The 23,031-nt window shown below is 54.4% G+C and overlaps 3 protein-coding genes and 1 long non-coding RNA gene across 8 annotated transcripts in view; 1 reads left to right on the top strand and 3 right to left on the bottom strand.

The window, feature by feature from the left end:
- Window positions 1–6,886: 6,886 nt before the first annotated feature.
- Window positions 6,887–11,902, bottom strand: Tmem82 (transmembrane protein 82). Of its 2 annotated transcripts, XM_040757494.1 has the most exons (7): window positions 11,119–11,902; window positions 10,719–10,889; window positions 10,461–10,533; window positions 10,132–10,306; window positions 8,853–9,270; window positions 7,571–7,761; window positions 6,887–7,313 (listed from the first exon to the last, which is right to left on the bottom strand). In XM_040757494.1, the coding sequence occupies exons 2-7, from the start codon at window positions 10,804–10,806 to the stop codon at window positions 7,188–7,190; spliced, it is 1,071 nt and encodes a 356-aa protein (XP_040613428.1). In that variant the 5' UTR covers window positions 10,807–10,889; window positions 11,119–11,902; the 3' UTR covers window positions 6,887–7,187. The 2 variants fall into 2 exon arrangements, with proteins under 2 accessions (XP_040613428.1, XP_005081183.1); XM_005081126.3 differs by having other exon boundaries at window positions 10,719–11,902.
- Window positions 7,200–8,163, top strand: LOC121144155. The gene is made up of 2 exons (XR_005881464.1): window positions 7,200–7,290; window positions 7,584–8,163. It is a non-coding gene; the product is annotated as an uncharacterized LOC121144155 (long non-coding RNA).
- A 560-nt stretch (window positions 11,903–12,462) lies between the features above and the next one.
- Slc25a34 (solute carrier family 25 member 34) lies at window positions 12,463–16,924 on the bottom strand. Its single transcript, XM_005081087.4, has 5 exons — window positions 16,351–16,924; window positions 15,391–15,456; window positions 15,153–15,305; window positions 14,101–14,235; window positions 12,463–13,182 (listed from the first exon to the last, which is right to left on the bottom strand). The coding sequence occupies exons 1-5, from the start codon at window positions 16,747–16,749 to the stop codon at window positions 13,009–13,011; spliced, it is 927 nt and encodes a 308-aa protein (XP_005081144.1). The 5' UTR covers window positions 16,750–16,924; the 3' UTR covers window positions 12,463–13,008.
- A 2,703-nt stretch (window positions 16,925–19,627) lies between these two features.
- Window positions 19,628–23,031, bottom strand: part of Plekhm2 (pleckstrin homology and RUN domain containing M2) — a 39,725-nt gene continuing 36,321 nt past the window's right edge. For 3 of the 4 annotated variants that reach the window (XM_005081088.4, XM_013121255.3, XM_040757493.1), the window contains 5 exons: window positions 22,684–22,749; window positions 21,860–22,019; window positions 21,413–21,592; window positions 21,219–21,335; window positions 19,628–20,553 (listed from right to left, as the gene is read on the bottom strand). In XM_005081088.4, coding sequence (XP_005081145.1) covers window positions 20,416–20,553; window positions 21,219–21,335; window positions 21,413–21,592; window positions 21,860–22,019; window positions 22,684–22,749 — 661 coding nt within the window. In that variant the 3' untranslated portion in view covers window positions 19,628–20,415. Of the gene's footprint in view, window positions 20,554–21,218; window positions 21,336–21,412; window positions 21,593–21,859; window positions 22,020–22,683; window positions 22,750–23,031 lie in introns of those variants that run through there. The other variant, XR_005881462.1, reaches the window with a different exon arrangement.

Here is a 23,031-nt window from a genome sequence, read left to right as displayed (position 1 = left end):
GCCCCATAAACACGGGCTGGGCACTGGCTAAGGGACAGGGAGAGTCAGGAACCAATGGGACTCAAAGCTGGCTATTAATCCTTGTCCCCAGATGAGGAGATTATCAATGGGATGAAATAGGCAGGAACAGGTATAAAGAGAGGTGTGGGGTGAAGATATAAACACACTTACATGACAGTTACCAGTAGGGGGGTGTGCTAGGACGGAAGGTTCAGGAATGGAGACAGGAGGATGGCAGATGGGAAGGCCTGGGGTCACAGTCAAGCTGGGATGAGGGCCCACAGGGGCATGGGGAGAAATGAACTCTTAATTGTCTGGTGCTAGCTGACCTTGAACAAGCACTCGCCCCACCCCATTTTATTTTAGACAGGGTCTAGGGTCTCCCCATGCAGCCTTGGCTAGATTGAACCCAGGCTGGCTTTGAACTCACAGAGATCCACTCTCCTCTGCCTCCTTCGTGCTGGGAATAAAGGCGCTGCTGTCGCACAGCACAGGAAGGGACAGACCTGAAAGGGCACACTGAGGGTCTGCTCTACCATGGGCGCCCTCCTAAGGAAGGTCTGAGGATTCCCCAGCCACCCTTGCCTACTTTCTGAAGCATTCTGCCCACAGCAATTACAGTCCAGCAAGATCCAAGGAGTGGGATCAACGGATTGGAGGGAAAGATTGAGGTTCCTCCTCTCTGGGAATATGGTCACATTGCTCCCAGGCTCCCTGAGGGCATACATGATGGGTGTGTGGGGGGGGGAACACAGACACACGGGGACTCTGGAGGGAAGTGTCCCTTCAGCTGTCTCTCCTTGGTGAGCTTTTTGGGCCAGGCCAGAGCCAACAGCCCAGCATCATGTTAATGTTCTCTACACATGCATCTGTGCGGGGGTCCAGTCCTAGGCAAATAGTCCCAGGAGGGCCCTGGTCTCCCCAGCCCCTTCCCCCATCTTCCAATTTATTTCCTTGGACTGGTTGAAGGGGGCTGGATTTTCTGAATACAGCTTCGCAATCGTCCTGATGGGCATGGGTGGGGCTGCAGTAGGTGGGGCCTTGTGGGGTCCCAGATGGTGGCAGGGATGGACTGGGGACTATCGTTATCTTTGAGTTACCCTGGAAGCCTTGGGCAAACAGCTTCTCTAGACCTTACTCTCCTCCCTTGCAACCCATGCTGTGGCCTTCTTATAAGTGATGGGAAAAATTGTACCTAAAGATTGTACTGCATAGTTTTTCAAGACAGGGTTTCGCTGTGTAGTCCTGAAACTGACTGTGTAGACCAGGCTGGCCTCAAACTCACAGAGATCCACCTGCCTCTGCCTCCTGAGTGCTGGGGTTAAAGGCGTGCACTACAATCGCCCTTGAGCATTTTCTTAATTAGTGATTGATGAGGGAAGGCCCAGTCTATTGTGTGGGTGGTGCTACCCCTGGGCTGGTGGTGGTCCTGGGTTCCTGCCCTTTAAGTTCCTGTCCTGGCTTCCTTCAGTGATGGATTGTGGAAGTATAAGCCGAATAAACCCTTTCCTCTTCAACTTGCATTTGGTCATGGTGTTTCATCATAGTAACAGTAACCCTGACTAAGACAAAGATGCCTAGGACCTAGGAGACATTCAGTGTGACCCAAGCACCCTCACCAGGCATAGAGGACCACCTTCTCTCCTGACCGTGAAAACAGAGACTGGGTGCTAACCTCTGCTTTGGGGGCCTGAACTGACTAGCCAAACCTGCCCAAGCCTGCCATTTCCCACAGTCACTGAGCCAGTGAGAAGGCTAGAGCTGAGGATCTTGAGCAGTCCCGGACAGCCCCTCTGGTTCCAGGCCTTGCAGTCAGAGTCCCTCTGCTGACAGCAGAGAGACAAACCTGGCCTGACTTTCTTGAAAGGGTTCTGAACATGCCCCAACTCCTCAGCTGTTTCCTGAGACTGGATCCTTTCACTAAACGCAGCCCCGCTAACCCTCACTTACTGAGAATCATCCCTTCCCACCTGGCAACCCTAGTGCTCCCAATTCTGTAGCCTGTACCCCACATGGGCCCGCTGGTCTTCCCAACTCTCTGAGCCCCAGGAAAGTTCAGCGTGAAGGTAAAATGAGCTCAGGCTGCATTCCATGGGATGAGAACCCCAGGAGGGGGGGGGGCACTAGGAGTTGCATGGAGGTTAAGGAGGATTGCAGACAGAGAAGGGCAGCCGGGTCATAGGCAGAAAACACTGTTAGTAAGCATTCCTGGCTGACTGCCCAGGAAGATGTCAGACGATTGGACCCCAGTGCCACGTCTCCCATGATTGAATGTGCTTTCTCTAAACAAACATTCCCCTTTTGTAAGAAGCTCATGTTCTTTTCCTCAGAGCTGCTTATGCATGTGTAGGCACGTATGTGGAGGCTGGAGGTTAACCTAGAGGCTATTCCTTAGGCACTGTTTTTTTTTTTTTAACTTTTACTTTTTTGCTCTTGTGGGGGGGGGCTCCACCTAACTCCCAAATAAACACACGGAGGTTTGTACTTTCTTATGAATGAATGCCCAGCCTTAGCTTGGCTTGCTTCTAACCTGTTTTTCTTATCTTAAATTAACCTGCCTACCTTTTGCCTCTGGGCTTTACCTTTCTCTGTTTCTGTATATTTTTTCTTTCCTTCTTGTTTCATGTCTGACTGTGTGACTATGTGGCTGGCCCCTGATGTGGTCCTTCTTTTCTTGTTCCTAGATCTTTTCTCTCCCCAGATTGCTCCTCCTGTTTATTCTCTCTGCCGGCCAGCTCCGCCCACCCTTTCTCCTGCCTAGCTATTGGTTGTTCAGCTCTTTATTAGACCAATCAGGTGTTTAGACAGACAAAGTGACACACCTTCCCAGAGTTAAAACATGCAACATAAAATAATGCAATGCAATACATCTTTGCATCATTAAACAAACGTTCCACAGCATAAACAAATGTAACACATCTTAAAATAACATTGGGGCTGGAGAGGTGGCTCAGTGGTTAAGAGCCCTGACTGGTCTTCCAGAGGATAAGGGCTCAATTCCCAGCAACCACAAGACAGCTGATACCTACCTGTGACTCCAAGATCTGACACCCTCACACAAACACAATGCAGGCAAAACATCAATGCACATAAAATAAAAATAAATTAAAAATAATATTCAGCCGGGCGTTGGTGTCGCACGCCTTTAATCCCAGCACTCGGGAGGCAGAGGCAGGTGGATCTCTGTGAGTTCGAGGCCAGCCTGGTCTACAGAGAGAGTTCCAGGACAGGCTCCTAAACAATACAGAGAAACCCTGTCTCGAAAAACCATAAAAAATAATAGTCTACAACAAAGCACCATTTATCTTTTTGTTGTTGTTGTTGCTGCTTTTGTTTTTGTTTTTCCAGATAGGGTTTCTCTGTGTGGCCCTGGGTGTCCTGCCAGTTGCTTTATAAACCAGGCTGGCCTCAGACCCAGAGATTCACCAGCCTCTGCCTCCTGAGTGCTGGGAGTGTACTACTACCATGTACCGGAAGTGAGGACTTGTTATACAGCCACGCTGACAGATATACTTCCCTGGTCCCTTAAACAGCCCACCCATCAGTCTCCATCCTCTAACCCAGCTCCATCTTCTCAGCGGCACTAACTGTCACTTGATACCTCACTGTCTTGTCCCTCTCTCTGGAAGATGGCCTTTCTGAGCTGCAAAGTTATTACAGCCTGCCTCCAGACTGAGCAAGGCCTGGCCCCCTACAGGAACTCGGGAGGCAGAGGCAGGGGGGTCTCTGAGTCCGAGGTCAGCCTGGTCTACAGAGTGAGTTCCAGGCCAGCCAGGGCTACACAGAGAAACCCTGATGAAACCCTATGACCAAAAGCAAGTTGGGGAGGACAGGGTTTGTGTGGCTCACACGTCCACATCACGGTCCATCACTGAAGGAAGCCAGGACGGTGACTCAGAAAGAACAGGACCCTGGAGACAAGGCCTTAGAGGAAAGCAGCTTACTGCCTTACTCTGCCTGCTCCCCCCGGCCCCCAGAGAGGCCTGTCCTGCAACTCTCTTTGTACACCACGCTGACCTTGAACTCACAGAGATCCATCCTGCCTCTGCCTCCAGAGTGCTAGGATTAAAGGTGTGCCTCACTACTGCCCAGCTTCGGCCTGCTTTCTTGTGGAACCCAGGGCCACCAACCAGCACACAGAGGGCACCACCCACAGTGGCTGGACCCTTTCACATCGGTCACTAATAAGAACATGCTCTATAGGCTTGTGTACAGCCCTATCTTATGGAAACATTTTCTCAGTTGAGGTTCCCTCCTCTCGGATGAGTTTAGCCTGGGTCAGCTTGACATAAAACTAGCCAGCACACAACAAAAGTAAACAAAACAGGAAAAAGAGAAAGCCCAGGATGGGAGGCAGGCTTACTTCAATCCCAGCTGCTGGGAGCCTAGTCTTGCACTTCTTTTTGTGTATTTTGGTTTTGTTTTTGTTTTTTCGAGACAAGGTTTCTCTGTATTGTTTTGGAGGCTGTCCTGGCACTCGCTCTGTAGACCAGGCTGGCCTCGAACTCTCAGAGATCCACCTGCCTCTGCCTCCCGAGTGCTGGGATTAAAAGTGTGCGCCACCAACGCCCGGCGTTTCCTCTTTCTTTCTCTTTCTTTTTTCTTTTCTCTCTTGCTTTTTGTTTGCTTTGTTTTTATTGTTTTCCGAGACAGGGTTTCTCTGTATAACAGCCCTGGCTATCCTGGAATTCACTCTGTAGACCAGGCTGGCCTCGAACTCACAGAGATCCGCCAGCCTCTGCCTCCCCAGTGCTAGGATTAAAGGCACCACCACTTCCTGGCTGCATAGTTGGCTTTAACGCCAGCTTGCCACACATTGGAATCTTGTGAGCAGGGAGCCTCAGCTGAAGAACTGTCCTGGTTGCCTCTATGGATGCAGGAAGACCCACCCCCAGTGTGGGCGGCACCTTCTGGTAGCAGCCCAGATAAAAATCACCGAGTTCACACAGCCTGTTGCAGCTGCTCCATCCGCCTCTACAGGTGCTGGGATTAAAGGCATGCATCCAGGCACACCTCATCAGGCTCCTTTTTTAGGACAAATTTGTACACTTTGTAGTGTGTGTGTGAGCATGCACACGCGCACAGACACTTACCTGCTCCAGTGCTTGTGTGGAAATCAGTTCTCTCCTTCCACCAGGTGTGTTCCAGGGATTGAACCCAGGTCATCAGGGTTAGCGAGCACCCTTACCAGAGGAGCCATCACTCTCTTTCTCTCTTTGTTTCTTTTTCTTTCTTTCTCTCTCCCTCCTCCCGCTTCCTCCTTCCTTCCTTCCTTTCTTTCCTTTTCTTTCTTTCTCTTGACAGGGTCTCATGCATCCCAGTCTGACCTTGAACTTACCATGTATCTACAGAATGACCTTCTCCTGCCTCTATCTCCCAAATGCTCAGATGACAGGCATGCAAACCCTTGCCTAGTTTATGCAGTGCTGGGAATCGAACCCAGGGCCTGCTGTGTGGTAGGCAAATAATATACCAACTGAGTCACATTCCCAGCTCTTTTGGTTTTGGGGGAGGGGCTCATACATTAGAGGCAAGCACCATAGGCCTGGGCAACACCCCCAAACTTGGATGACTAAATTTCTATACTCTTGCCAGACACAAAATAATTTTCAGAAAAATAGTTTGATAAGACAAGAACTCTCTCCCAGCCCACACGTCCCAATTTTTATTTGGGCAATGGTCCCTGTGCCCATAAAAAGGAAAGGACATCTGAGTTCTCTTCTCTCCCAGTTGTCGCCAGTAGATTCCCAGCCAGGCTGCGGGCTGAGACTGGAATGCCTTCCAGCACAAACAGTGGGTTCTGTCGGAACCCAGAGCCAGTCTGGGTCTGGTGGATGCTGGCCTTTTACCCACCAGATGAGTCGTTTCCTCCAGACAGGGCAAGCTGAGGCTTGGAAGCCAACTCACACAAGCAGGGGCGCTGGTATTGTGCTGAGCAGAACTCCTACTGCCCTTGGGCTGGGCCCGACACCACCAGGCTAGCCTTGTGCTGCACCTGGCCTGTTTGCAGGCCTGCCTTGCTTGGTTAGGGAGGAGAGAGCCAGTGGCCAACAATTCTTAGATGGTCATGGTCTTTTTATTTTGGTGTTTGAGACAGGAGCTCATGTAGCCCAGGCTGGCCATGAAGTTGGTGTGTAGCAGAGGATAACCTTGAGCTCTACTTCATTCACAAGTACTGGGATTGCAGGCGTAGACACCATCATGCCTGGTTTACGCAGTGCTGGGGATTGAACCCAGGGCTTCATGGAAGCCCTCCTCCAACCAAGCCTCAGCGCACTCAGCCCCCATGATGGTTTTAGGAGAGGAGAAGGACCTCAGCAGAATCTGGGGTCTCCAGGTCTCACCTCCTCCTCGTCACTCCCACACAGGCAGGCTCTCTGGCCCAAGAGGCTTCTTTGTAGGGTTTTATTATTTTTTTTTTACTCGTTTGGCTCTTACTCTTTGAGGGCCCACTACTCAGCTCCCAAATAAATACACAGAGGCTTATTCTTTCTTATGAATGCCGGGTGGCCTTAGCTTGGCTTCTTACTAGCCAGCTTTCCTAATTTAAATTATCCAATCTACCTTTTGCTGCCGGGATTTTAGCTTTATTTCTACATACCTTTTTTTCCTTGATTATCGCATGTCTGGCTGTGGGGGGGTGACAAAGAGAAGGTGAAGCCTGGAGAAAGCGCTTTGAGGACCCCAGATTCTGTTGAGGTCCTTCCCGTCTCCTAAAACCATCATGGGGGCTGAGTGAGAACTTCAACCCATGTCCTCGGCCCCCAGGAGACTCAGGGCAGGGGTAAGCTTGAGGCTCCTATCCCACAGCCCTGCCAAAAGAGGGTTTCTGTGGGCCTTAGGAAGTCTCCTCTTCTTCCTCTGTCTCTGTAATCCTCAACACAGGTTGTGAAAAGTCAACTTTATTGTTTGTGGAAAGAGCAAGGTGGGGGGAGGGGTGGCAGGAGAGCAGGGGCCCATTCTGAGGTCACAGTCTGCCCTCCGGCCTGGCCAGGAAAGGCGGGTCTGAGGAGGCTGCCTTCACTGCCCATCTTCAAGAGAGTGGGGTTTACTCATGGGCCTTCATGGCCCCACCTCTCCAAGTTCCCAACCCTAACTGTCCCCTGTCTCCAGGGGCCCCTATGTCCTGCCCTGAACTCTAGGTGGGGACCAGCTCTGCCACTCAGTCTCCAGGCCACATCTTGTGGTCAGGAGGGGGCCTCGCTTCTGGACAGGACGGGTGCAGAAGACCGGGGCTCGCATGGAGCTGTCACTGTTGATACCCTTCCTGGTGTTACTGCTGCTGTTACTGTAGGCCTCTGGGATGGAAAGCCCTGGGGGAGGGTCAGAAGGGACACGTCCCCCAGTTAGTCTCAGCTCCATTATCATCAGGTCCTTATCGGCCCTCTGGGACCCTGGGGTGCCAATTGGAGTGGTCCCTGGCGCCCACCTCCCCACTTCTAGTGACCTAAAAGACACCTGGGTTCTCTACCCTCCCCAGTCAACATAACCCTTATCAAACTTGGGCCTCTGTAGGTGCTGGGACCCTTGGGAGCAGGGTGGGAAGCCGCGGGTACATGGAGGTGCCTACCTGTATCTGGCAGAGGCCGATTAGGGTGCGAGCACCTGCCAAGCACCAGATCTCACCCAGAAGGGAGACCAGGGCACCAAGAAGGTCCAGCCATCGGCCCAAAGCCGTCAACAGGATGAAGAGGCCACCCATGCGCACCAGGACCGTCTGGACCTGGCCCTGTAGGCTGAAGCCATGTTGCCGCTGCTCCTCTGCGGGATGCATTTGTCACTGTCTCAGCCAGCGCCCTCTGGAGGTCAGCTGGGGCCAGCTTATTCCACTTCTCAATGCCTTCTCCCCAGGGACAGTACCCCCTTTCCCGGCTGCCTTTACATCCCAGCTTCCCTCTCTGGGCACTCACAAGATGGACTGCCCACCCTTAAGTCTCCCCAGCTTGAGGACAGAGCCCTTGCCAGTCGGTGACAAGGACCAAGATTCTCCCCTCTGTGCCCGTGGGTCGGAGTCATCCCCAGCCCAGTCCACTTCCGCCTAGCACACGCCCCACTCCCTCTTGCCCCACCCTGGTCCCAGACACCTTCCCCTCTTGCTGAAGCTCATTCATGGGGCTCTTGACTTCTGTTCCTGAACAAACTCTACTGACCCGGCTAAAGTGACCGTTCAATAAGATGACATCATTCTTCTGCTCAGAATGCTCCCAGGACTTCCTATGGCTTTTAGAGTAGAGTTCCAATCCAAGCCTTGACTTATGAGGTCAGGCTTGATGCAGCCCAAGCCCAATTCCCCAACCTCACTCAGTCTGACCCTTAGTCACAGGGCCAGACATCGTGGCTTCTCATTTTGCGCAGTGGGCACGCCAAGCTTATTTCCCACTCAGGGTTTTCACCTCTGCTGCTTCTACTGCCTGGACCACCTTCCTTACTCGGCCTTGTCCCATCAATTCCCAGTCTGCAGCCAGGAGGTTCTTCCTAGAGGCCAGATCTGATCAGCCACTGTCTTCCAGCTTGACTGGCCAGCGATCTGGACCAGTCTTTTCTGAAGTTGCGGGCCTTGCCCTAATCCCTGCTGCCCTTGGGGTAACAAGCCCGAACCACCCGGTGTTTCTGCATGGCCTTGCCCTCACTCACTCTGTGCTTTGGCAGGTATTTCTCTTGCCCACAATCCCCTTCACCTCACCACCACGCCAGCCCAGGGACCAGCTATTTAGGGCTCCTATGTCACATGGCTGCTTTGAGTGGCTCACAGTACACCCGTAGTAAAGTACAAGTCCTGTCCCTGGACTGGGTGGCCGGGATGGCAAGAGGAGTGTGACCAGTGGGAGGGACCCCAGCCCAGGGGCTCTCACCCTGCATGTAGATGACCAACAGCGTGTAGCAGATGGTGAGTGGTGTCCAGAAACGCATGGCCTCTGACGTGTTCAGGAAATCCTGGTTGATGAGGGCCACAGCTGCCCAGTCACTTACAGCAAAGGCCACGGCCAGAGTGCGGCCCAGGAGCCTGGGCAGGCCATGCTGGCCAGCCAGCAGGCCCAAGCAGACCCCGCAGTAGCGCTGGCTGGTGTGCAACTCATAGAGGCTGCAGATGTGTCGGCGGACGCGACGGGCACCCAAGCTGAGCAGCGTGGCCAGCCCCAGGCTCAGCAGTAGGTTCAGGGTGCGGTGCGGGGCGCCTTCCTGTAGGAAGCTCAGGCCACAGGCCAGCCCGCAGCCCAGTGAGAACTGACACACCAGGAAGAGCTGCAGCCGCTCCTTGTCCCCCGAGCCCTGCAGGGGGAGAGGCCGAGGGTAGGCGGCACTGTAGGAGCTGGCATCTCAAGGGTGGTGTCTCTTGCCCATCGATGGCTGGTGATGGTTCAGGGCCTGACGACTGCTGATCACCGACAAACCATGTACTCCCTTGAGCCTCAGTTTCCCCACTTGTGGAGATCTGAGAAGACCCTTAATCATTAGAGCTGTCAGGGCAAAATGGGCAAAACCCCTCAAGGTACCTAGCCAGGGCAATACAGGACCTTTTTTTTTTTAATGAAGATTCCATGTGTTCTAGGTTGGCCTCACCCAATGTTAGTCAAGGATGACCCTGAACGTCACATCCTCCTGCTTACATCTCCTGAGTGCTGGGGTTACAGGAGTGAGCCACCACGCCTGGGTTTACACAGTGCAGGGGATCAAATCCAGGGCTTATGCATGCCAGGCAAGCACTACCAACTGAGCCACGCTCCCAGCTCATAGAACACACTTACACGGAGGGGGGAGGGGTGGAGATCTGTCTGCACTGCCATGGAGATGTGACTTTGGCAATCAAAACTCCAGGTAACTACAATCAGGTAGCGGTGACACACCCCTTTAATCCCAGCACTTGGGGGACAGAGGCAGGCAGATCTCTGTGAGTTTGAGGCCAGCCTGGTCTGCAGAGCAAGGGCCAGGACAGCCTCCAAAACAATACAGAGAAACCCGGTGTCGGGGAAAAAACAAACAAACAAACAAAAAACAAGAAGAGAAAAGCCAAACAAAACAAACTAAACTACAATCTCTGGTCCTCATCTGAAGGAAAAGGGGGCCCCAGTGGCCTTACTTCTCAATCCAGGGGGGAAAGTGGCCCAGACTGGCCCCACCCTACAGTCTCACCTTGCCCAGGGACAGCACTGTGGACACAGCCCGGAGGGAGAACTCCAGTACCACGAGGGCGGCCACCCGGGCTCCCACCACGGTCAGGAACAGGGTCAGACCAGCCAGGTGCACTGTCTCCAGCGAGGCCCACTGTGTTCGCAGACGCTGCTTATGGGTTTGCCGCTGGGGGTCGCTGTGGGGGCAGAATGGGTGCGGGCTGGGGGGCAGGATCAACGGGGTCTGGTCCTGGGAGGATGCCAGGGCCCGGGTTCCACTCTCAGAGACCGGACCCCGCGCAGGGACCAACTGCCTGGGCAGGGCTGGGTGGCACCGACGTGGGCACTCACTTGACACAGGCCACGAAGAAGTAAACTTTCAGGAGATTGTTGAGAACCGAGACTCCAAGGGCCCCGATCAGGCCTGAGCCGGACAAAGGAGAGGGCGGGGGGGGGGCGTTAGGATTGGAGGGGAGGTGGCAGGGTTAGCGCAGGGGGCAGCCAGGTGCAGAACCCCCACCCCCACCCCACGTGGGTGGTGGGACCCACCCTGCACTCCGCCCACCCAAGGGAGGAGCGGGGCCCAATGCGCGTTCAGAAGGCGCTCACCTTGCAGGAGGCTGTCGAAGAGACTGGAACCCCACTCAAAGGAAGGGAGGCTGGGGAGCCAGGAGGAGAGGGAAGGGAGGGAGAACATGGCCGCCTCCAGGAATCCAGCCCCAGCCTCGGGCCGGGTCTGCGCTGGGACAGACCCAGTGACATCACCGGTCAAAGGTGTCTCTAGAGGACAGGGGAGGGACTAGGAAGGGGTCAAAGGCCTGGGGGGTGGGGCAGGACAGCCAGAGGCTTTAGACTGCCCAGGCTGCAAGAACCAGGGGCGTTGTGAGCCCGCTGCTGCTGCTGACTTATTGTTTAAGCCTCAGGGGCAAAGTAGTTCACCCTAGTGCGGGTCTGTCCCCGCTACCTGTCAAGCTCGCCACGCCTTCCGAGAGCCCCTCTGTCTGCTCACCCGGTCTTCCCAGCCTCAGGTGTGGCCCGCACTCAGCCTGAAGAGTGAGTTAGCCCTCTCCACTCAGGTCTTTCCCCACAAGCGCTAGGTCCCTTCAGGTTCTGTTGCCCCTTCTGAGATCTAGTAGGAGCTTCTATAGGCCGCAGGGAGAGAGGGGTTTGTACTCCCCTTAAGACTCAAGCTGAATGCGGCCTGCCGCCGGGTCATGCTGTTCCTCTTGGGTCCACTAGGTGGCAGGCCTCACCTGGGGCAGGTGGCGGCTGGTTTCTGGGTCCTTCCTTGAGAGCTGAAGGTTTGGGGCTCGGGGTCAGGAAGCAGAGAGGAGTGGCGAAAGTACACAAAATAGAAAACTTTATTGGATCGTTCATCTAGAGCAGTTTCTCACCCTTGGAGTGTGTTTGGAGCTGCCTGGCCAAGGAATTGGTTACTGGGGGCCTTACAAACACGCCTGTCCCCGTTCCCAATAGCCGCCCGGAGTGTGGCTGCAGTCTGCAGAAAGGGCCCAGAGTCTGTCGTTGGCCCTGCTGCGGCACTGCTCTGTGACTTGAGTGGGCCTCCATGTCCTGAACTCCCTCTGGATGTACACAGATGGGAAGTCCTCAATAAAAACCTGAACTCAGCGATGTTCCCAGACCCATGCTGAAGTCCTAACCCGAGTCCCTCAGGAGGTGACTGTGGAGACTGGTAGGTACCTGTAACTTAACAGCAGTGCCTGTGCTGTGCTGGGCCCTATCCAATAGAGCTGAGTTTCCCTGTCTCCTCCCCTCCCCCGTCCCTCTGTCCTCTTTTCCTCTATTCTCTCTCTCTCTCTGCTCTCTCTGTTTCTCTCTCTCTCTCTCTCTCTCTCTCTCTCTCTCTCTCTCTCTCTCTCTCTCTCTCTCTCTCTCTCTCTCTCTCTCTCTCCTGTCTGCTCTTCCTCTCCTCCCCTCCTCTCCTTTCTCTCTGTCTCTGTCTCTGTCTCTCTCTGTCTCTCTCTCTCTCGTTTTTCTCCCTCCCTCCCTCTCTCCTCTTTCTGCGCTGAGATTACAGGCAGGTGCCATCATGCCCGGTGTTTAGTCAGCGCTGAGGATGGAACCCAGGGCCTCATGAACACCGGGCTGGCAGTCTGTCGACTGATCTGTTCCCAGCCTGAAGGGGGCTGGTGTGGCTCCAACAGAAGCACTGGGAAGATGCTCATCTGGAAGGCAAGGAGGGAGGCCTCTGAAAAGTCAGCCCTGGGCTGGGGGTGTAGATCACATGACTGACATGCCCAGACCCTGGTTCCACCACAGAACCACAAATAGCAGAAATAAGAGAAGAGAGAGATGCTAACACCGCCAGTACCCTCTTGGTCTTCCAGGCTTCTGAAAGTAAGAAAACTGGTTCTTGTTCAAGTTGCCGAGGCTTTAGAACTTTGTTCCATAACTGGCCTTGGTCAACCTCCCTTGTGACCCAACCATGAGTCTCCTCACATGCAGTGGCCTCTGAGGGAACTGCAGCCCAACAGTCATGACATGTCCCTCGCAGAGAGCACAGGGTCGAACTGCAGTCCTGGCTCTGTTACCACAAAAGCCGTGTGGCTCCAGCCAGAGCAATGTCTCCCCGCAGCCTCAGAGAGGATTGTGTGGTCACGCGGGGGTGGAGCACTGAGGACCCAGTGCCACCGAATGGCTGTGCTCACAGCAACCCTTGCATGCAGGTGTTACTATGGCAATGCGCTCGGGCATCATAACCTAGCAGAGGGGAAGGGGGTGGGGGGCGGTTGTCTGCGGTCCCGGCTCACTCCCCGCTGACCTGTAGCGAGGCCTGACTCTAGCCGGCTCGAGGCAGCCAGTCCTGCTGAAGCAGGTGATCAGGTCCACCAAATGCCAGGCTTGGCGGTGGGATGAGGGACTAGGCTGGACGTCCCGGTCAGTGCTGGGCCCTTGTGGCCAGCTTCCGAAGCTCATCCCAGAAGAACATGCTTAGAATGGTGTGGGGGCCCAGGCGCAGATACGCAAGGCCTAGGCCCTTGTAGAGTGCCAGGGGTCCCTCCTGTTGGCAGATCTTCACCAGACAGTCAGCGAGGCCCCCGTACAGCTGGCCCTGGGGATGGACATGGGGTGAGGACCACCTTGAGAGTTGACAGGTCCCAGATGACAAGAAAGTGTTCTAGGAGCACCTAGCGCCACCCAGCCCAGGAGGATTACGGACTGTAAAGTTAACACGGAGCCTTTTCCTTCAGGCAGATAGCCTCCTGCAGGGGTGCAGCTTGGATAGTGGCACCCAGGCATCTTTGTCCTGACACTTCCTGTTGGCATTACCACAGGAGACATGACTGCAATCCTGCCCCTTCCGCTGATCACCTGGGCAGCCTCAACCAGGTCATTTGATCTCTCTGGGCCAATTTCCTCATCAGGAAACTGAATAAAATCCAGGCAAAGGGCTTAGGACATGCATGTTAATGGTTGTGAATATGGCGCATGTCCCCTGGTGTGTGTGTGTGTGTGCATGTGTATGTATGTGTGTATGTATTTGTGTGTGCATGTGTATGTTTGTGTGTGTATGCATGTGTATGTTTGTGTGTGTGCATGTGTATGTATGTGTGTGTGTGCATGTGTATGTGTGTGTGCATGTGTATGTATGTGTGTATGTATGTGTGTGCATGTGTATGTGTGTGTGCATGTGTATGTGTGTGTGCATGTGTATGTATGTGTGTATGTATGTGTGTGTATGTGTATGTGTGTGTGCATGTGTATGTTTGTGTGCATGTGTATGTTTGTGTGTGTATATGTATGTGTGCATGTGTATGTATGTGTGTATGTATGTTTGTGTGTGTGTGCATGTGTATGTTTGTGTGTGTATGTGTGTATGTATGTGTGTGTGCATGTGTATGTGTGTGTGTGCGCATGTGTATGTATGTGTGTATGTATGTGTGTGTGTGCATGTGTGTGTGTGTGCATGTGTGCATATGTGTGTGCGCGTACTTCTCCACACATCCTCCATTCCCCGTCCCCAGCTCACCCTGCCAGCTCTGTCCACCGGTTGATTGTACAGCCGAGTGCTGAGCACGTCGAAGGGAGTCATGACCGCTGCCACAGCTACACTGCTGATCATGCCTCCAGCCAGGGTCACCAGCCAGCTGTCCTCCAGAAGCCACTGCGGGGATGGCTCAGGCTGTTGACCCCGCCCACTGCCCCAGGTGTGCTCCCCCTGACCCAAGCTCACAGGGCTGGGGTAGGGAGAGCACATCAGACCTCTCCAGCCATCCCCAGGTCCCAGCACCAACCCTGTGTCCCTCCATGGTTCCAGGGCTCACTGATGACACCCAGTTTCTGGTGGACACAAAGGCTAGGTCACAGCTGTGGTGACAGAGCCAACAACTTATGCTCTTCCTCCCTTCCCATCCTCCCTCCCTCCCTCCCTCCCTCCCTCCCTCCCTCCCTTCTCTCTCTCTCTCTCTCTCTCTCTCTCTCTCTCCTCTCTCCTCTTTCTCTCTCTTGTTGAGACAGGTCTTGCTATGTACAGCAGGCTGTCCTTCAACTTGTAATCCTCCTGCCTCTACCAAAGTGCTGAGATGACAGGTGAGAAACATTATCCTTAGCTGCAACCCCCTCTCCTTCCTCCTTCTCTCTCCCTTCTGTCCCTCGCTCCTCTCCTTCCTCCCTTCCCTCATCTTTCTCTCTCCTCTTTTGACAGGGTCTCCTGTAGGTAGCCTAGGCTGACTTTGAACCCTATGTAGCTAAGAACCACCTTAAGCTTCTTCAGTCCCCTACTTCAACATCCCAAGCTTTAGGAGCATAAGTGTGTCTCCTCATGTTCAACAAGACCAGGTTTTGGCCAGGCGGTGGTGGCGCACGCCTTTAATCCTAGCACTCGGGAGGCAGAGGCAGGTGGCTCTCTGTGAGTTCCAGACCAAGCCTGGTTTACCAATCGAGTTCCAGGACAGCCTCCAAAGCAACAGAGAAACCCTGTCTCGAAAAACCAAAAAAAAAAAAAAAGACCAGGTTTTGTTCTGGACCCCCATCTGTCACCGCCCTCCCATTCCCTGTCTGCAGGTGTCCGCAGCCCCTTACCTGTCGCTCCTGTACCCAAGCCTTAGCAGAGGCAAAGGTGGCCAGCTGAGCAGCTGAGCCCACCGTGACTCGGGGCACAGCCCCACCAGCACCCCGCCACAGCGCCAGGAGGCCCTGCTGGCGCCAGATGGTCTCCAAGGCACCCAGGACACTCTGCAGGGAAGAGAGGGCCTGGGTCACTGGACAGCCACAGTCCCTCACAGCCTGGGTCCCCTGGGTTCTGTGGAAGATGTTTTACCTGATGCTGGTGCTGGTGCCCCACGGCCATAGCAGCCACTGTCTGGGCCTGTAGCTGGGTCTTGACCTGGGAGTGCAGAACAGGTGAGGGGCTTTAGGGTAGAGGTTGGGAAAGGGGCTGGGTGTGTTTGAGCCCCTCTCCTGTATGGTATCCCTTACCACATCTGAAGCTCGGGGACAGTCTCAGTTGGCTTGAGTTCACTTATTTATTTATTTATTTTGTTTCCTTTTCGAGACAGGGTTCCGCTATGTAGCCCTGGCAGTCCTCCAACTCATCCTGTAGACCAGGTTGGCCCTGAACTCACAGAGATCCACCTGCTTCTGACTCTAAGTGCTGGGATTAAAGGCGTGTACCACCAGCAGCTTCAAGTTTCTTTCCTTTTTTTCTCTTCCTTCATTCATTTTTTCCTTCCTTCCTTCCTTCCTTTTTTTCTCTTCCTTCATTCAGTCTTTCCTTCCTTCCTTCCTTTTTTTCTTTCTTTCTTCCTTCTTTTTTTTGGAGACAGGGTTTCTCTAGTTTTGGAGGCTGTCCTGGCACTCGCTCTGTAGACCAGGCTGTCCTAGAACTCACAGAGATCTGCCTGCCTCTGCCTCCCAGCCAAGTTTCTTAAGTAGATTTTTGGGCCTCTGTCCTGCAACTCTCAAGGACATTGTACTTCAGGGGCCAGACCAGGGCACAGAAGCCGGTGCTCAGCCGCAGTGTTTATTCCGACCATATAAGGGGGTATTCAGGAGTAATCACAGGCAAATGAAGACTAGAGTCTACCTACTTCATAACCTGCTCCCTCTCCTGGCTAAGACCAGTGGGCATGGACCCCAAAAGAGCAAGGGTCAGAGCGAGGGCAGATTCCAGATCTGAGTCAGATAGTCTCTGGGAACGGTTCCCTCCCAGCGAGCCCCGCCCAACCTGGGGCCACAGCGTCTGCTGGTCACAGAGGGGTAATGGAGGAAGGACACTCACCAGGTAAGCAGGACTCCCCACAAAGGCCCCCAGTGCCCCAGCCACAGCGCCTGCGACCGCGGTGCCACCTGGCTGCTGAGTGAGGCCAGCCTGGCACGCCAGGCTATAGCAGTAGAAACGGACACTGTTCATGAGGCCCTGGTAGAGGAGGCCAGCGGCCAGCCCCTTCTGCAGGCCCCACAGCCCATCTGCCCGGGCGACGGCTGCAACAGAAGCCACAAAGCCCCGGTAGGGCCGTGGGTAGGTGCCTGGGGCCTGCAGTTCCCCCTGTAGCTGTAACCGAGTCTTCACCACTTCCAAGGGGTTGGTGAATACGCAGGCCAGGCAGCAGGCTGAGGCACCCAGCACCAGGTCCATAGCAGGGGACACCATATCCCCTGCATCCATGGCAGGAGCCATCTGTGCCCGGGTCAGGGCCACAGCACAGGCCAGAGGTTCCCTTGTCTAGGCTGTCTGCACCCGTGTGTCGCCACAGGGCTGGGGACCAAGGAGGGCCAGTGCCATGTCTAGAGGACAGCTCTTGTCAGTGACTAAGAGGCCCCTGGTCTCTGTTGGAACTCCACCTGCTGTTCAGTGGACTGGGGCTTGGGAGTCTGGACACACCTCCTCTGGCTCAGACCAATCCCAGCTGCCGCTGGCCAGGCGGACCTGGACCCTGGGATCTGGAGTAAAGGTCACTCGGGACTGGAAGGAGAATGAGGCAGGAAGAAAGAGCCAAACTAGGGGAGGACACTCCTCGTCCTCTGGACTTCCTGCTCCATCCCTAGTCCCTGTCTGGCTTCAGCTAAAGCCCTGGGCTTGCAGTGACTTGGCCCCAGGCATGAGCTACATGGGCTGACAGCAACTGCCCCGCTTCTACATCTGTCACAGTGCGAGACTTCCTCTTTCCTGGCCTCAGTCTTCCAATCCGGTTCCCTCAGATTATAGCTCCCCTTCCTTCCTTCCTTCCTTCCTTCCTTCCTTCCTTCCTTCCTTCCTTCCTTCCTTCCTTCCTTCCTCCCTCCCTCCCTTTCTATTTATTTATTTTTTGGTTTTTCGAGTCAGGGTTTCTCTGTGGCTTTGGAGGCTGTCCTGGAACTCGCTCTGTAGACCAGGCTGGTCTTAAACTCACAGAGATCCACCTGTTTCTGCCTCCCGAGTGCTGGGATTAAAGGCATGCGCCACCAACGCCCGGCTTCTGGAAGTGATCTTAACCTCTGAGCCATCTCTCCAGCCCACCCCCACACCCCCAATCCTTTTTTTTTTTTTTTTTTTGGTTTTTTTGAGACAGGGTTTCTCTGTATTGTTTTGGAGGCTGTCCTGGAACTCGCTCTGTAGAGCAGGCTGGCTTCACATTCACAGAGATCCGCCTGCCTCTGCCTCCTGAGTGCTGGGATTAAAGGCGTGCGCCACTAACGCCCGGCCCAGAGTCCTGATTTTGAGGTTTTGTTTCATGTGAGGCAGTCTCATTCCCAGACTGGCCAGGACTCAGTGTACAGCCCAGGCTGCCTTCAAACTCATGCCGCTCTCCACTTGTCTCTACCCTGTACCCCGCCCAGCCCCCAGGTGCTGACAGTACAAGCATGCATGTCTGTGCCTACTTTCTATTATATTTTACGTATTTTGAGTGTTTTGCCTGCATGCATGTGTGTCTGGTGTCCACAGAAGTCAGAGAGGGTGTTGTATCCTCTGGAACTGGAGTTACACATGACTGTAAGCTACCATGTGAGTGAGTGCTGGGAATGGAACCCAGGTCTTCTAGAAGAGCTCTAACCACTGAACAATTTCCCCAACCCCATTAATCTCTTTTTCTTTCTTTCCTTTTGAGACAGGGTTTCTCTGTGTAGTCCTGGATGTAGACCAGACTGGCCAGGCACTCACAGAGATCTGCCTGCCTCTGCCTTCTGAGTTAAAGGTATGTGACACCATGCCCAACAAACCCCATTTAATGTCAATGCAAAATATATATATATATATGTATGTATGTATATGTATTTTAGAAGGGTCTCACTATATAGCTTAGGCTATCCTGCTTGTGTGGATGTGTGTGTGTAAGGGGATACACATAGGACATAGATGTGTACAGAGGTCAGAGGACAACTTTGGGGGCCATTATTAAATAAAAAAGGGGTTACCAGAACACAAACCCTGCCCTGCCACCAGTCGCTAGGAAAACCAAGGACTAAGCCAGGCATACGCCTTTAATCCCAGCACTCGGGGGCCAGAGGCAGGTGGATCTCTGAGTTTGAGGCCGGCATGGTCTACAGAGCTAGTTCCAGGGCAGCCTCCAGAGCCACAGAGAAACCCTGTCTCAAAAAACAAACAAAAACAAAGAAAGAAAGGAAGAAAGAAAACCAACGACTAGATACCCCGGACAACGGGATGGGCCACATCTGCAGCACAGATACCCTGACAACGGGATGGGCCACATCTGCAGCACAGATACCCTGACAACGGGATGGGCCACATCTGCAAAGTGCACATACTACTCAAGCCAGTGCACACATGTAAAACTTTACAACCGCTCATTTCTAGAATCTTCCCTTTCCTATTTTCAAACTGCTATCGATTTTGGGAACTGTGGAGAATGGTGGGGCTGGTGGGGGAGGGGTCCCCAGTCTGACTCCAGAAAGACATCTGGGAGACTGATGTGTGACAGTGCTTCTTCACAAGGGACAGGTGGCCCATGCCCTCCTCAGCCCCCAAGTGTGGATGAAAGTTCTCTTGTCCCACCAGGTCCCGCTGCTTCAGCCCCAAATAAGCACACAGAGACTTACATTAATTATTAAACTGTTGGCTGATGGCTAGGGCTTCTTATTGGCTAGCTCTGTAACCCATTTCTATTAATCTAAGTATTTCCATGTGGTCTTATCTTCCCAGAGAACACCAGTGCTAACTTCCCAGTAGCTACAAGGCATCCCTTGCAGTCTCTCTCTTGACTACCTTTCCCAGAATTCTCCTCGTCTCCTACCTTCATGTCTCTACTGGCTATTGGTCAAACTGTTTTATTCTCAACCAATAAGAGAAACACATACACAGAAGCCCATTCCCCATCCCCCGACTTCTAGCGCCTCAGTCTTGCTCACCCAGAGCCCCTGGGTGAGATGGGATGGAAAGCGAAGGGCCACGGTGAAGACCTAGGCCTTTTCCTTTACAACTGCACCACTAGGCTCCAGTTCTTGGCAGCCACGCAGGAAACAGGAAGGGGTGTGTAGGGCACAGAGCGGACAATGAAGATGTTGCAGAAGGGTATCCCTCCCCTTCCCATCTCATGCTTACAGAGGGCAAGTGACAAGTCTCAGCAATATAATGTCAATTTTATTTAAAAAAACAAAGCCCAACCCATCTGCCCCATCCCCTGAGGGACCGGACAAAGACCTCAGGAAGGGCCAGCTCCAGCCAAGCCTGGGTCAGTCAGGTGTCAAAGTAGCCCCCAGGCTCATGGGCTCTGCTCTCTCAACCTTTCTCCTTTGCTCCTGGCAGGAGGAGCCAACCAATGCCCGGCTCCTACAAGCTCTGCTGTATTTGAGGGAGAGGAGAGGCAGGGCAGTGGACATGCAGGGCCTCCTGGCAGCCACGGAGGCTGGGCCCAGGCTGTGTGAGGCAGGCCGCTGTGCATGGGGTGGATGTGTGAGGCATGCAGATACCCAGTGTTCCCATTTCCTGTTCAAAAGCGAACAAGGGTGGCTGGGCACTCGCGACCCCCAGGGGACCTGACCATCTGCCTGGCCCCTGGCCCAGGAAACGAAGATGGCACGCCCACCCTCCTGGTCTCTTTGCTCCCCGTTAAATGGGTGTTGTTATTCTCATGGCCACCCTGAGCAGATGGTGAGGACTAAGGTGGTGGCCCAGGGTTCACCATGTGTCTACAGAGCCCACAGGGCTCAGACCCTCTGCCCCAGTGACCTCCAGTCACTCCCGGTTGGGCAGGAAGCCCAGAGTGCTAGACACTCACTCTGGGTCCCCGTCTCAAGCCACGCTAGTGGTTCTGTCACCCCGAGGCAGGAGTGGGCCGTAGAGGCCCATGGACACCTGGCTCCCAAACAGCATGGTGACACACCACAGTGCCTGCTGTGCAGTCACGCCTCAGCACCAGGGGTCCCGGGAGGCTCTGCCTCGGCAGAGGCTGTCGCTTCGCTGCCAGGCACTGTGGATGAGGCTCAGGGCGTCTTCGAATTTCTGCTTGACGGAAGCTTCATGAATCGCCTTGTGAGGGAGGTCAACCTGTGGTGGATGAGAGGGAGCATAGAGGCTGCAGGCTGCTTTCCTAGGAGCCGTGGAAAACCCCTGGGGGCCTGATACATGCCTTTGGGGACATCGTCCATGTTACAAGTTTCTCTCTTGCTCTGCACACAGACCCAGAGTTCTCAGGTCTCCCTGGAATTCACTGGGCACGTTTCTGTCCTTGATTATTCTTCACCTCAGGCTCAGTTTAGGGCTCCCCCAGAACCACAGGGGGCAGGACGCACATGCACAAAATGGTACCTCTCCCTGTGCGCAGTGGCAACATGGCCTTTAATCCCAGGAGCCAGAGGCAGATGGTTCTCTGTGAATTCCTGGCTAGCCAGAGTTGCATAATAAGGCCTTGTCTTAAAAACGAAAACAAGCAAACAAACAAAAACCCCAAAACCGAAACAACCCAACAACATCAAAATGAAAAAGAAAAGCTACTACTTCTCCAGGGCTCCGGGGAAGAGGAGGTCCTGTCCTGAGTCTCACAGGCTCACAAAGAGCGCCATAGCTCCTAGTGTCATTTTTAGCTTTGATAGATTAGCTGACACTGGGATTTGCCTCTCTGGCCCTAAGTTTCTGTGTCTGTCTCAGGGTTGTTTGCAAGTTGCTGCCCTCAGAACCCTGCAGGTGAGGCCAGGCCAAGAACGGCGTTGTACCTGGTAGATGGCTTTCCACCCAGAGCTCAGGGCAGTCAGGAACCGGTCCAGTTCTGAAGTGCAGCTCAGATAGATGACCCAGGGTTGGAGCACCTGTGGGCTATCCTGGGAGAACTCCTAGGGACAGCAGGCCCCGGGTGAGCATGCATGAATTTCCTTGGGCGGCCCCGTGCCCTCGTTCCCATCCAGCTTACCAGGACACAGTACTCCTTGCCCAGCTCTGTGGAGATTGCACTGATGTCAGCCAGCCTGGCCATGCCCAGCGAGCGAAAGAAGCTGGTTTGGCAATCCTCGTGGCATGTGAAGAGGCGGTCCTCCGTGATTACCAGGCAGCAAGGGATACAGGGGCTGGGAGCCACCCCCTGGGGTATGACCTGGATATTGGCAGAAGGTGAGAGAGGTAAGCTGTTTCTCCAGGGTGGCCAGCACCAGGATTGATGTTAGACTCTGTCTACCTTAGCAGTGTAGGGAGGGGAGGGGGGAATGGTCCAGCCATGAGCTTGTGTTCACTCTTGGGCTGTCCCCTAGGGTCCACCATCTTGGCCCTCCCAGGCTTCTCTGTGACCGGTGCGTTTGTGGGTAGGAGCCTAGAGATCCTGGATGGGCCAGGCTGGACAGATGGCGGAAGCAGGGACACTCACTCCTTTGGACACGGCCTGGCAGAGGTGCTGCATCCAGTCAGCCATCTCCGCCTCGCTGTTAGCACTGAGCTCCAGGCAGGGCCGGTCAGCCAGAATGACCTGGAAGGTGTGGGGCCGCTCTGTGGTGTTGGATCTCCGGCAGCCACCGCACTGCTCCCCCCTGAGCCAGAGGAGGGTGAAATGGGAGTGAGGAGGCTGGAGCGGGCGAGGCGTGCAGACCCCGGGCCTGGGGGGCGAGGCGTGCAGACCCCGGGCCTGGGGGGCGAGGCGTGCAGACCCCGGGCCTCGGGGGAGGGGGGCTCTGGCTCTAGGGATGTTTACATATGCTTGACAACCCCCCCATTTCTGTGTAATAGCTTTTTGTTTCGTTTCTTTTCAGACAGGGTCCAGGATGACCTGGAACTGCTGATCCTCCTGCCTCTGCTTCCACACTGGATTAGAAGTGTGTCACGGTACCTGGTTGCATAAGAACCTTATCTCTAGAACTGCCCTGGGGTACCCAAACACAGAGGGTGCAGAGCCACTCACTGCAGTTGCTCAGAACCGGGGTCCACTCATCCGCTCCCTCTATAGTCGCCTCTCACTGGGTGGGGATTCCTGGGAAGGGGCTCCCTTCTCTAGACAAAGGGTGCCTCCCCATTCGTCCTGCCTCCACAGTCCTTACAGCTTGCAAATCCCAAGACACTAGCTGGGGGTTGCTGGATAAGGTGAGGTGAGGGACAGAAGGACAGCAAGCTCCTCACCTCAGACTCAGCCAGAGCTGACCTCCAGACAGGGCGCCTAGCCCTGACACCTGCCCAGTACCCTCTCCCTGGGACACTTACCCCATGTTCACTGAGAGCAGGGGGATGACGTCAGTGCGGTCAGGATACTGGTACAGGATTCCGTTGCTGTAGGGTCACAATACAGTGAGGTGAGGCCTGGCTAAGGGGATCCCAGGGGTTCCTCAGAAGCTGGGTGGGAACCAGGGACCTGCTTTCTACGGAGGGGGTGAGAAGGGAATGTGAGAGTGCCTAGGGAGCACACTGCCCCTTCCTGGGCACAGCTGAAGGTCTGTCACCAGGGCTGACTCGGGCACCTGGGAATCCTATGCCCCGAGAACTGGCTGCATGGAAAAGCTGACCCCACAGCACTGTGGAGAAGGGAGGCGTCTGCCCTTGGGCCTGACCCAT

This window comes from Mesocricetus auratus, unplaced genomic scaffold (genome assembly GCF_017639785.1).
Source record: "Mesocricetus auratus isolate SY011 unplaced genomic scaffold, BCM_Maur_2.0 Super-Scaffold_100014, whole genome shotgun sequence".
Lineage (NCBI taxonomy): Eukaryota > Metazoa > Chordata > Mammalia > Rodentia > Cricetidae > Mesocricetus > Mesocricetus auratus.
The sequence above is the reverse complement of the archived record's forward strand: the minus strand, read 5'-3'. Positions and strand labels throughout refer to the sequence as shown.